The 14185-nt window shown below is 43.5% G+C and overlaps 1 protein-coding gene across 1 annotated transcript in view; it reads right to left on the reverse strand.

Annotated features, from left to right (window-relative positions):
* The window catches only part of map4k1 (mitogen-activated protein kinase kinase kinase kinase 1), a 32556-nt gene extending 18377 nt beyond the window's left edge, over positions 1-14179 (reverse strand). The window contains exons 1-2 of the mRNA XM_020623248.1: positions 14161-14179; positions 457-514 (exon numbers count right to left, since the gene is read on the reverse strand). Of these exons, the coding sequence (XP_020478904.1) occupies positions 457-466 (10 nt within the window). The 5' untranslated portion in view covers positions 467-514; positions 14161-14179. The remainder of the gene's footprint in view (positions 1-456; positions 515-14160) is intronic.
* Between the last annotated feature and the right edge of the window lie 6 nt (positions 14180-14185).

Here is a 14185-nt window from a genome sequence, read left to right on the forward strand (position 1 = left end):
GTTTTGTGAAAAGCTCACCCAATGGAGTCATAATGAGAATGGGAGTCAGTAACTGTGCTACATTACAAGACGTTCATGGACTTTCACCAGGTGAATTATGCTCCTGGGACAGGCTGGAAACCTGCTTATTACCTGTGGCCAGGGCACAGGAGAAACTCTACAGGCCTGTTTTTCACTTCTCTGTTTTAACACCTTGGTATCGTAACTTGTAGAAACATTTTGAAAGAAGCTGTTGGAGTGAAAGCAAAGATGAAGATAAGTCCTCCTGTGCAGCTAATGCGCTCAAACCTGCAGCGAGGTGTGCTTAATAACTGTAGGCAGCACACAAGCAAAAATACTTGCAGAGGTGGGAGCATGAATGGATGAAGTAGTTTTCTTTGTTTGCTGCCCAAAATGATTACGGTGAGTTCAGTTATTTCCTGAAGAAATGAAAGGAGAAACATTCAGAACGCCCACCTGGCTCCATCTTAATGATCTTGAGGGCCGCGAGCTCTCCATTTTGCCTGTTACGTGCCTGAAAACAAAAACACAATTACAGGTTAACGCGCTGTCAGACAGTTGATGAGCGCACACTGTGAGTCTGAGATGTGTTTTCTTCTGTGCCAGCAGAACGTCATTTGCATGTTTGCTGTCCAGATCAGTGGAGTGTGACACATCCCTCTGTGGTAACGAAGACACAAAAGCGCACACTAGCACAGACATTTATAGCAAATGTTCATAAAAACAACTCACACAATAACCTTTAAGGTGTGATATCAGACAGTGATCATACAGTAACTTCCTGTACACATAAATATTTTCTACATGTGTCCAAGTTGGTTTTCACCATAAGTAGGAGCTGGCAGGAAACACACTGTCCTTCAGTGCACTTACTATGTGGTGTATTAAAAAAACTCTGATGAAGCCTCTTGGATGAGAGGTGAAACATCTTTGACCTAAAAATCTCATCCAGTTTTTTCAGCTATTTAAAAAAACTCACAGAGTGCCCCTGATCAAAAGTCTCTCCCACAAAGGATGACGCAGTAGAGAACTGAAAGAAAAACAGCTAAAAGCTGCAAACATCAACTACTAAAATGTACTACTGTTAGAATTCTGAGTTCTAATGCTGCAGCTTGGACACTTTCTACATATATTCTTATTTAAAAGACAACAAACATAATGAATCAAGCTTCTGACAGAGTTAAAGTGCTGCAGATGTTGATGTCCTTATTGAAAGTAGGCTAAAGCTACACGTGTCCAAAACGTGCTCGACTTAACTTTGCAGAAGTAGTTCTGATTATTATCAAATGGGGCCGACAGAGACTTAATACTACAGAGTGAAGCAAAACAACTCAGTGACAACGGCTGAGAGCAGATGAACATGGCACTAATAATCTAACATGATCGCCATAAAGGTTTTCTCACACCATAAACAATCTGACAGTCGACTGGCTAAGAGCCAGTGTACCGGCTCAGCGGCGCTGGGCAGGCGACGGTGCAATCCCTGCACACTGTGGTGTGATCACGTACACACAGGCACAGCTCCACTCGTCTTTGACATGTGGCAGATTACAGTTTTTGTATGTGATTCTTTTGTCTGTCGTTGTTTAAGATCAGCTTGGTTGGGAACATGTCTGTGCAGATTCTCAGTCATCCAGGTCACAGTAAACTGATTTCTAGGTCGAAGACGTTTCACCTCTCATCCAAGAGGCTTCATCAGTTCTGACTGACTGGTGTTGAGCCGGAGATATTTACACGTCAAGCTTTCCTTCACTTTGCTGACAAGATATCCACTGTTCAGTTGTATTTTCTGTTCTTCAGCTTGAGCAGTGAGCGGCCCAATACAGACAACAGTACTCAAACTAAACCAGCAGAAACTAAGAGCACACTGCTCCTCAGTGGGTTCAGACTCCTCGGTGACTCCACACATACACTAGTCTGTAGTGTATTCATGTCAGGACTGATGGCCTGGCACTTCACCTAGAGGAAATACCCATCCACAGTGTGTCGTTCCTGAAACCGAAGACAGTCATACGCGTACAGGACAGGGTGTTTACGCTGACAACGGAAACTCTGCTGCCTCAGGGAGGGAGTTTAAAATCATGACACATGGACATTTGAAGGACACTCCAGATCTTATTGAAAGTGCAGATACTGCAGCGGAGATGAACCTCCACCAGGGGGGCACAGGGTTCGGACTCTACAAACGGCTACAACATGCACATTGTATTTACAGCGACAGGCCTCAGTGTTACACTCATTGTGCCACTGAACTGTTAGAACAAAACCGGTTTGTTGTCATGTCATGAAATGAGCAGGCGGTTACTTTAAAAGAAGGAAGTCTTGAGGTGCTAATTAAATGAGACGCAGACTCAGGCAGGCGGCGGACACATCCGCTGTCACAGCCCCACGTTCATTTAGTTGGAAAATTAAAACGATCAACCGTAATGGAAGCTGACACTTTGCAGTTGGAGATATTTTATCGTTGGCGGTGTTCTGTTGCTCAACCAGTAGCCTGCCTTCGAGCTGAGACGTGAAATGGTACAGTGGAAAGTCAGGGTGTTGTGGTCATAAACAGCTGCCTTACATTTAGGAAAGACCTTTTGATTTTGAATACACACCCTCCTTATTTAACCATGACCAAAGTGAACGCGACGCTCTAATGTCTCACACTCTCCTCGTGTTCTCCTACACACAGTTGTGACTTTATCTGCTGTTGTTTGGTGATGTTTATCTCTGAAGGTTCCACCACCAGAGGTTAAAAATGTGTCATAAATAAAAATAAGATGTGAGAAAGGGCAGCACTGAAAAAAGTCTGTCTGAACAAGTAAAGTGCTTGGTTAAAAGGCACACGATTCTTTGTGTAAGGTTCATTTTGAAGTGTGTGTCACATGACCAGAAGTTAGTAAGAGGTGCAGCTGTGGCATTATGGGACAGAGACATGCAGCCCCAAACTGAGTGCACACTGTAAATGTTCATATGTTGTGTTTGTGCATAATGTTATTGTTTATGTGCCTTTACATGGGCAGCGTGTTACATATGAGTGCGTTTAATTCAGTGTGCTAGCACGTTTGAGCCTGTTTGTCAACGAACACTAACCTAAGAGACTTTAAAGACACTGTGAAATATGTTTTTGTTTTCTTGTCACTTTCACGGTGTCTGAAGAAAGACACACATAAGACATCAGTACGACACGTGGCCATCTTGAATTGAACTAGTGTAGCTATAATAACGTCTGTGTACTTTTGGAGTGTGTGTTTTGCCCCTGGTTCTTCCTCAGAGCTCCGACTGGACTTCGATCATCAGGACCTGTAGCTGTAAAGTCCACCTGACAGAAACCATCTTCTCTCCACACAGACTCTGCCTTCTCCTGCTTTCCTGCCCAGCGCGGTTTAGTGTGGATGCCATTTATTAGATTTCTTTTTTAAATAAATAATCAACTCAGGAAGGGGAGGTGGGGTGTTGTGACATGCTGAGGGCGACACACACACACACACACACACACACACACACACTATGTGAACATACGGTGCCTGTAGTGTGACAGTATTTCACTGCACTTGGCACCAGGGCTTTTTGTCATTGCACGCCTTCCCTCTCACCTTCTCTTTCTATTGTTCTCTCATCAACTATGCTGTCTAGTTTTTCCACACATGCACACCACACACCGACTGAACCCTGTGCTGAGGTGTGCATGGGACAGCCACGTGCGATCGTGTTTTTAAATCTGGCCTGACAGGAATCAGGAATCCCCCAGTGCTGCCCAGGCCTGGATAAAAATACACGACATAGCGACGGATGTGAACTGACCTTTTTATCGTGAACCTGACCGAAGGTGGTTTACCTGATGGAAATTAAAGCTGATTTATTTTTAATCAGAAAGAGAAACCTTTATCATCCAGCAAACATTTACCACCAGTTACACAGTGAGTCTGAAATGGGTCTGACAAACGTATCTGGTTTTCTAAACCAGTCACATGTAAGGTTTGTAGATGATATGATTCTTTGCAAACACACGACTTGTCTGAGATGAAACAGCTGCACGGTGGAAATCACAGTCAGCACAGGGTATATGTGCACATAAAAGCAGCGACATCAGCTGTCGAGCACTAACGGCATCACTGGTGCTGTTAGATCATGCCAGTTGTTTCATGTGTGTTCACTGCAGCTACCAAACAATGACATCTGTACAGGAGACTAAACCTGTCACTGGCAGGTGAGCAAAGTCTTACACCAACATAGTTTTTCAATTTAGCGGCATATTTCCCAACAGCGATGATGTAAATGATCAAAACTGCAGCAGCGTTGAGTTGAATGCACTTCCAGACCCGGTGTCGATACTGTGCACCTAGTGGCACAGAAGAAAGTGCAGCTTTACTGTGAATAAACTTTAGTACCGGTTGAAGAAACCAGCAAACATGTTTCCAAACTACAATCATGTCGTCTTCTGCAGCCAAATCATCTTACATTTGAATGGTTTGACCTGAAAGCCTGTAAAAGTCCTTCATACTCTCCTCTGGCTTCCCAAAAACAGAGACACAACCCTTCCTTCACAGCTGAAACGACGACAGCTGCCTCAGATTTTAGACCTGTTTTGTCCTGAAGTCAAATATCAGCCACAGTCTGTGGTGGGACATCAGCTGCTGAGGGAATTTGTACAAATTTCCATTCTGTCCTTTCTTATTGTGCATCCCTGAACGGGAACACTTTACAATGCACGGCAAAAACCAAACACACATTTCCTGCGGTGCTTTTTTCCCCATGCATAACCAAACTGCAACTCCTATAGTAACACAGTCACTTTCACTGGTAATGCAAGACGAAAAAGAAAGGAGCTGCACAACCTGACCAAATAAACCCCTTTGTGCTCAGTTCCCAAAGCAGCGTTGCAGTCAACTCTTGACACAGGGGGGTGTTTTCTGTGTGCACCTGGAGGTCAGCAGAGCCTGTGACCTGCACAAGACTTTGATAACAGTCAGTGGTGTTCTGTGAGCTGTGATTCTGAGAAAGTTTAGCTATGTTTATTGTTGGAGAGATGACATGTACAGTGCACCGTGGACAGTATTACACAACATTTCTAGTTAACACTGAGGCATACCAGACGTTCTCAGCACGTGGGAAGCAGCAGAACTTGTCAGGTCATACTGTGTTTTACTCACCTGTGTAGTTGCTTAAAATATGACAATGAAAACAATGACAATGGAAACTCCAGTCAACCAGAGCAGTGTGTGTGTGTGTGTGTGTGTGTGTGTGTGCGTGACAGCAGAGAGGTCACTGAGAGGAAAGACGCCCTGTCACTGAACAATCAAACACACACGAGTTGGACGTCACAGCAGAGGCCGTGGACCTTCCACAGCCACGTTTCCGTTGTGAAGTGTGTGTTCATGACCTTCTTCAGATCATTAGAGTGGAGGGCTCTTTCCTTTCACACACACACACACACACACACACACACACACACGACATATGACATAATGACAGTGGTGAAACCAACAGGTTCGATCACACTTGTGATCCACCTTTACAGAAATAAGAACAGAGAAGAAGGACAATGAAGAAGCGGACCCTGCCTACTTCCTTTAACCATTCGTCACTGAGATCTGACGTCGATATGAAAGGTCACAGGGAGGCCGTGGCTGAAGTCTCAGGTGGACTGACAGGGAATAATAATCCACATAGGACATCTCATCACAACACATTTAAAATTTGCTGGATAAAAACTTCAAATGGACTCACAGTGTCGTGCACCCCCTAACCACACCACACTTTACCCTATAAACCTCAATGAGCCTGGCATCAACCTACAAACTTCAAAACAAGTCCAATTTAAACAGAAAGTACACAAACACGCTCACCTTTAGCTCTTCTACATCTACATCCTGTGAATTTCTTATTGTTGTGTTACTGATAGTTAGAGATGAGAAAACATCCATGACCAGCTTGTGACTCTCATGTACTGCTTATGTTTGAGTCACAGAGATAATCCTGCTGAGCTTTCAGAATTCAGACATGCAGGAAGTTTTAACCCCGTACCGTCGTTTCACAACACTCACCTACATTCTGAAGGTATTTCCTGAATCCTCATAGACTCGTCTGAGGGTGCAGAATCAAAAATAATCTAGTCCAGGAAAAATATCAGTTTCTCGGGTCATGCATTCTCTCTTCAGTCCAGCAAAAATGGCGACAGGAAATGACATTGTTAGCAGCTAGTTTGGCCTTATTAGCTTTGAGCTATTATAGTAAAACTAGAGTTGAGCTGTTTAGACGTCTCAGCCTCAGACTGCTGGGTGTTTTGGTGACAAACAGGAAATCCAGCTCAACTAATGCGGTGTCTCTGTTTCCAGTCTGGACTCTGGACATCTCTCTGCTGTCACCTGACAGGGTCCACAGGTTTTAAAACCAAAGGAAAGAGAAAATCTAGTTATTTTGTTTTGTTAGGGTAAATCCATGCTGGATAATGAGGAGGCACCTGCACATAATTTCAACATATTCGTGGCTGACGAACTTCTCTTAGGACTCGACCAACGCTGCTTTCACATCGACTGAAGACAGAGATCCTGTCAAATGTCTGGCCTTAGGGTGGATCCGTCTGTTAAAACATAGGTTTTTATTCTTTGATCGGTCACTTAAAGTGGAAATTGCCACCTTGCTGACTGAACATTTCCAGTTCAGTGTCAGAAACACGATTCCTCCTTCTGAGGTTGTGCTCCATGCAGAACAAATAAATTCAACGTAAGACAAGTGCAGCCATAACTGTGAGGCTACACGTTGCCTTGGCGGTTGGCCACAGAGTAATACTGCAGAAGGTTAGATTAAATGGTTGGAAAACAGACGACCTGCTTCTCCTGGGCCTCCTCATTTCCCCGCATTCCTTGGATTCACAATAATATCACACAAACAACACAAAAAATGTAATTGTCTGTTTTAGTTTTTCTGTTTTAAAACTCAAAAACAAAAAAAAGACCCCTTGTTTATTTTTTCAATTCTGTTTTGAAACAGAAAAGTAAAAGAACGAATGACACACAGATGATGTTTGTCAGGACTCAGCAGGTGAAGCGTCCTCATGGACAGAAACAGCAGCATAACCTGCTGGGAGTAGTAAAAAGTGTCACGCCTGAACATAAATCAGCCATAATGGTGGGCCACGGAGTAATACTGCAGAAGGTTAGATTAAAACTAGTTTGATCTCTTTGTAATTTACAATGCTAGGATTTACTAAATGTGATGTGAATTCAAAATACCCAGTTACATTTGAAGACCATGACACTGCTCATGACACATCATCAGCCAGATCGGTTTCTGAAAACATGATGTGGGAGACGACCCCACACCAGCAGTGAGGAAACATGACCCCGACGATACACTAAATACACACAGTAAATACACACAGTAAATACACTGTTTTATGGCTTTTTTCTCACGTAAGACATTTTAACATTCAAAAGTTGTCCTTAAGTTACAAACGGCCGAGAGCCTCTGCTTGAGTCATCATCTTTCTGTCCTGGCCTTTAGCTGCCAAAGGGTCGGGAGGAGCCCTGACCCTCATTTTCTTTTCTTTTGTACCAAGGAAGTTCAAACACATCCAGTCATACGTAAACACAGAAATCCTCCAAAACTGGGTTATTGCTTTAATATATTTGAGTGACAGATGCCACTATGGGGCTGATAACTGGCTGCAATTTGTTTGGAGTTCTTGGTATTGTAAATTATCTCTCTTCCTCTTTTTGAGTTAAAGATAAATCAACCAACCAAAATTCAAGCACATTTCATTGTAAAATGCACATGCATGCGCACAAAACCGCACTGTTTCAGCAGAAACCTGACACAGTTAACTCGGCTCTGGCTCTGCAGGCAGATTCTCTGTGTAGTCCGCTCCACGTTTATCTCACTTCTTCATTTTGCATCTCAGGTTGCACACGCAGCAGGTGCAGCCCACAGCTTGTGTGACACTACAGGTCTGAAACTAGAGCTGCACCACGGTGAACAGCAACTGCAGCATTGTAGCACAAGCCACATCAGATAAAGAGAGTCAGGCTTTTACTGTAAAAAGAGGAAGGTCCTGACATAATCAGATGTGCAGCAGAGGTGCCATCATGAGTCAGTTTCCAAACACAGCTCCAAAAAAACAGTTACACATCATTTGCACAGGTAAAATCTTTTAAGCTGTGTGTATGCTTGGGAAGGAAACATCAGTAGCAGACATTTCTATTTAAAATGTGGAGGTGTGATGAAGAAAATTTTAGTCAACACCTATGAGAAAAATAACATCAAAATCAACAATATTTTATCAGTTCAAAACCAACAACTAGCAACTAAAGAGTGAGACTCAAGTCTTCTGATCATGACCAAATGTTTGTGCAAACACAGAGGAAGTCACTTCCTAATGTAAAACCGGTACACACGATCATATCTACGCGGGCGCAAGTCAACTTCCAGCATTCAGAGTGGATGCTACGGTGAATAATTAGCTCAAGGACACACGGCGTCTGTGGGTTACGAACCTTTGCACTCTCTGTTTCATTTGTGGTGGTTCTAACACAGAAATCAAATGTAGTTCAGCTACAGCTGAGACAACAGAACCTACAAAAATTCCCTGAAATGAATGTGCAGACGTGTCCTGTTTGGCTACAGCTTCTGACTCATATCATCAAAAACATAAATCTGTTGGTAGAAAGTGACGAAGGTTGATGAATACAATTTTAAATATCTTGTGTAAAATTTGTCCCATTTTGTGACCAGGAAGTTTCAGAAGTTGGCTTTTTAAAAATGTAGTGAGTTACAGCCTTGTGTTTCTGACTTTAGACAAGTGGTGTTGAATGAAACTTAGTCACATGACCACTGTAATGGCTAGAGTTAGTTTTGATGCCAGTGATGTGCATGTATGAATTTAAAGCTACTCCAGCTAATCTAATTCCTTTTCAGCCTAGAGTCCAGTGAGACTCAGAACTGACACCTATAAGCCGCTAAGTCCCATCATGACCTGTTTCCTAGCAACGATGTAAACTACAGATGCCTGGTTGGGACATTCACGTTCCTCCCAAATTAAAATCTGATTATTTCAACACAAAGGTAAAATCCTGACCATGCTAGGTGGCTAATGCTACCAAAACAACCAAGTTAGCTTTAGATGCTAACACATCCAGAAGGAAGAAGGCCACGTGACAACTGGCTGAAAAACCCTTCTTCTAACCTTGGCTAGGCGGCAGGGGGGGGCTGATTTACAGACCGTACTTTGACAACGCAGGGTGGAGAAGCTGGAATAACAACAGGAGGCTGTAGGCAGCAGAGGGTCATGGAGGGGGGGTGTAGCTGGGAGACACCACGTCCCACTGTCACTGGGCTTAGCAGACAGTGGGGAAATCTGAGTTTAGCTTTAAGACTTAATCTTGAATGCAAAAAGTCCCTATCATGAAGTGTTTATGTTAAACTGTGAAAGTGATGCCCACCATAATTTGAATAGTTTTCTTTGTGTTGATAAAATGAACAAACTGGATTCAACTGAAGGCAACTTTACACAAAAAACAGGGGCAAATACTTTAATACTTATCCACTGGTTACCACACGCCCACTGAGCGATGTTGTCCAACAAGTTAAACAAGATATTTCCAGCACAATGGTTTGACAGAGAGAAGTGTGATGTGTCTGGTGTTTGTCTGTTGAATACAAACAGATGATTATGATAAACTCTATACTGTATATGTGTGTGACTCACTCTGTGTTGCTGGTTGACATGAACCAATGGTGATTCATTAGTATTTACTTCATTAAAGTTCTTATATAAAACTTATATTAAACTTCTCAGAATGTCCCAGGTCAAAACTAAACACAGTATTCAACATGAGTAGTGTCAGTCACCACAGCATCCAAGAAACTCAGACCTCATGAATCAGAATAAACTAAAGACATGAACCACACAGAGGAAAACAGCATCTCATGCCAGTTGTACTACACAAATCCCTTTGTGGAACTGTCTTGATGTCAGTGTCCGCTCCTCTTCCTCATCCTCCTAAACAGGGGAAGAACTGTTTTTGTATTAAAGCCACTGTGAACATCCCTCCGTCTGCATGATCAGACTAAAACGGTCTCCTGCTGCTGCACCATTACAGACATTTTGGTATAAATCAGCTGGTGACTGGACACTTCAGCTGAAAGGTAGGAGGAAAAGACGTCTCATCTTCTCCTCGTGTCTCTTGTGGGCGGGACTAAGACGTAAGAGACTAAGGAAGCAGCCAGAGTCCACGCTGGCCTAATGCATCCCCAGCTGCTTACAATGCACAAACTTCAACCCTCCCAACTAAATGCCCGACCCTAACATGAACCTACAACCTAATTCTAGCCTGCACCCTGAGACCACATGCTAACCTTCACACAGTCCCATGAAGTTGTGTAAACTGGCCAAAATGTCCTCACAATGATGGTATCAAAGTCAAATTTGTCCACACAACCACAGAAAGACGTGCACACACACACACACACACACACACGAGGCCTACTTTCTCACCACTGCTGATGTAGCAAAACTGCAGCTTTTGCAGGTTGACCTGTGCTACACTGTGAGCACAGCAACACATAGTTATAGAGACGTACTTCATCCATGTGCATGTGTGTGGGTGTGCGTGTCTGCCCATACGTGAAGGAAGGACAACTATGCAAATCTCTCTCCCTCTGTGTAGAACAGAACAGCGGAGTCCTCTGACCCGTTTAAAGGAAGTGTGCTCACTCTACAGCCTCTAACCTGCTTTGCATTTGTTAGCATTTACTGTATTTCACTACAGTTTGGGCATGTTAGGAGACACAACAGCCTGACATCCCCCACAGAGGCCTAATGCCCAAACCAACCGGTCTATGAAACAAACAGACACCTGAATACGAGTACTGTGAATGAGGCCACAATAAACAGACAGACATTCATTTGTAGGTTTTTGTGAAGAACTTGTATTCGAGCTGTTTAAAGGGACGTGAAATGTCAGTACCAGACTGGCTGTGTGAGATGTTACAAAACATTTCATTAGAAAATTCATACTTTTAATTGACATTACATCTGAAATAAACCTAGACATAAAATAAAAGTTACATGCTGCATTTTGCTTCATTTTGCTTCATTTTGCTTCATGTCTCAAATGGCCCAGAAACCCATCACTGTGTCACGGCTGCTGATAAACTGTCCGCTGTCGCTTTAGGGCTGGGTAACATCGACGGACGGCTTCTGAGACAATGGGCCAATGGGCACAACCAGGTTGTCTTCCTGTAGCTGTTTTGCATCTGCTCCCAGACATTTTTGTGTTAACTTGTTTTGTGCCATTTGGCATATTTCTGTGGTTGTTGGTCTTCGGGGTCTTTTCTGTCTCCTTTTAGTCATTTTGTGTTACTGTTGGTCTTCGGTACAACACAATACGTAACCCTGTGCTGTTTTTTATTTGTTGCTCTGTTAAACTAAAGCACGATGCAGGTATCTGTGTTTCTGTCTCAGCCATTAAAAACACTTGGTTACATATGAGGACAGATGAAACAATCCTGTCAGCTGAAAACTCCTGCACATGCACATCCACCCTGACCTCCATGGTCGTGCACTGCCAGTGGACTGAAGCTCTTTCATGTAAACAAAGTAGGAGCCAGGCTGTGACGGGCAGAGGGTTCTCTCAAATCCTAACCTCGGTTGTTCTCATGTCTCTTGCCTGTGGTTTGTGAAGGTCACAGACAGCAGACTAATCAGAGGGGAATCTTTCAGAAGCTGCTTCAGGAAGGAGCCGAACAGCCCACTCTGTGTCACTCTGATGTGATAGTACTTAACTTTTCCATACATGACTGCTTCAGGTGTGTGTCTTTGTGGAAAGTACCAGAGAATCCTGAGAATACTGCTCACCTCCACATGTTGCACAGACAAACCAACACCAAATTTAAACCAGCACTTTCTTACATCTGACACTTGAACTGATAACGTGCCAGATTTGTGTGTGTGCGTTGTTTTGCTCAATAAGATGACAGAGTGACAAGAAGTTTTTAACCTTATACTTAATGAGGAAAACATTAAGTGTGCTAAAAATATGTCATCATTCCAAATATGACTGCAGTGCATCTCTCTGTGGGCTAAAACACAAACGTAGAGCCGTGCTACGTTAGCACAGTCTCACAACCGTGTCGCTGCTGTGGGCCTCAAGACCAGAGTCATGGAGTAGAAAAGGCTGAGAAGCCCTGGTGGAGTCACCGCCGCACTGACACTGTGACAAGTGCACAGTTTTTGTGTGACATGTTTTTCGCTGTGGTGGCAAGTTTGTAAATTACAAGTTTAGGTGTTTTTTTTTCTGCATTGCAGTTTAGTTGAGACACCAAACACTCGCTCACTGAGGCTCTAACAAACATGTTCGGATGGTGACGCAATAAAAGAAGATAGGAATATATTCTTAGGTTTCATAAACCTGAGGCCCACTGAACTACACTGATCAGCCATAACATTATGACCACAGTGCCAAGGAAGGACAGACAGTGAACCGGCCACAGGGCTGTGGACACCCAGGGCTCAGTGATGAGGAGGTTGACCTACTGTAGATTCAACTTTTAAATCTCATTAATCATTTTCAAAAGCTTCCATTTTGTTTGAATCTTTGTTAAAATGAAAATGGGAAACACTGCACATTGGTCTCTATGAAGAGAAAGAGTCAGAGGTTGTAGTGGTGATATCACACCATGAGCGGGGAGGCTGCTGAATGTGTCTAAAACATCCTCTAACTCGTCCTCACAACCACAGTTTTTACTGTTTTTACACAAGGTTTTCACTGAATGGTTGACACATCCGTGCTCTTCCTGACAGTAGAACTGTGGAAGCAAACAGATTCACATAAGGTGCACGCTGAGCTGCAGAGTGACACGAGCGCCAACCGTCACTCCGACTCCTGTGCACACAGTATGAGGCAAATCCTCTGCCAAGACATAAAGCTGTTGTCACTGAGGTTTGGGTATTTCATGCAGCAGCAGAGACTGTTCTTGCAAGGCTTACTGTGATGGTTCAACTATACAGTGTCACGCAGCAGCAGAGACTGTGATGGTTCAACTATACAGTGTCATCACATTACAGACAAAAGGAGGCTTCAGTTTAACTTCCAGAGATGAGAGTGAGCCCTGTTCCATCACTTGTCCCCATTAGGTGGCATAATGTGGTTTACATATGATATTCACTTTTCCTCATTTAGAGACTTCATCTCCAACTGTGCAGACGTTTCTGCTCAGCAACAGGGACATAAAAGCAACACAATCAAGGTTTCACTGTATTATGAATCTTGGCGCCAGCGTGCCGCGGACATAAAGCTGTTGAACTCAACGCCAGGCCAGTGTAGCTGACATATGTGTAATGAAAATAAGATGCCGTTCAGGCCTCAGCGACCTGGTTGTGAAGCCAGCTCTCAGTCAGTGTCCAGACACGAAGACACAGGAGCTCAAAGTCGCACTTGTCACTCATGTTAAAGTCTATTTTTCGAGAGAGACTAACAAACAGAAACCACTGCTGTTCTAAACATAATAGAACACAAATAAAATCACACCAAAAGGACAGAGACAATGGTTGAAAGGGCAGCCACCCAGTCAGGGTCCAGTTGGATCACATGCACCTCCTCAGTGAAGCAGTCACCACACAGACCATCACTGTCCTGAAGTTGTGTTTTGAACGTTACATCCTACAACACAGACTTCAGTTTCAGCTGGAGTAAAATTCTCAAAAGGTTTTCAGCTATTGACAAGAATACTTTCACTTCTTTGTAAACCACTTCCTCCAGCAGGGCTGGAGCAGTGATCACATTGAACCAATGAGACTAAAATCAGTCACACTTATGTTTCCTCCTAATATCACCAAGCGATTCCCAGCATGTACAACACCACATGTTCAGCTCTGCACATCTCACTGGTTAACCTGTGAAGCTACAGATAAGTGAGCAACTTGCTAAGCAGGCAGAAGTAAGATATGCTTGACTTGTTCTGACGATGAAAGCGCTGCCAGCAGCCAGTGAGGAAAACACCTGCTTCACACTACTGACTTTTAGCTGGTTTAGAGCTTTAAATGAGCCAGTTGTCTTAAAATAGGGCACCTTTTCTTCTCTTGGCCTGCTTCAGGACACCCTTATCCTTCAAAAAGCCTTTAGATGTTCAACATGAGTAGTGCCGCCGAGCAGAGGGAGATGAAAAGCATCTGACCTTATAAACGTCTCCGTAGGTTCCT

The sequence above is a fragment of the Monopterus albus genome, unplaced genomic scaffold (assembly GCF_001952655.1).
Source record: "Monopterus albus unplaced genomic scaffold, M_albus_1.0 scaffold294.1, whole genome shotgun sequence".
In the NCBI taxonomy this organism is placed as follows: domain Eukaryota; kingdom Metazoa; phylum Chordata; class Actinopteri; order Synbranchiformes; family Synbranchidae; genus Monopterus; species Monopterus albus.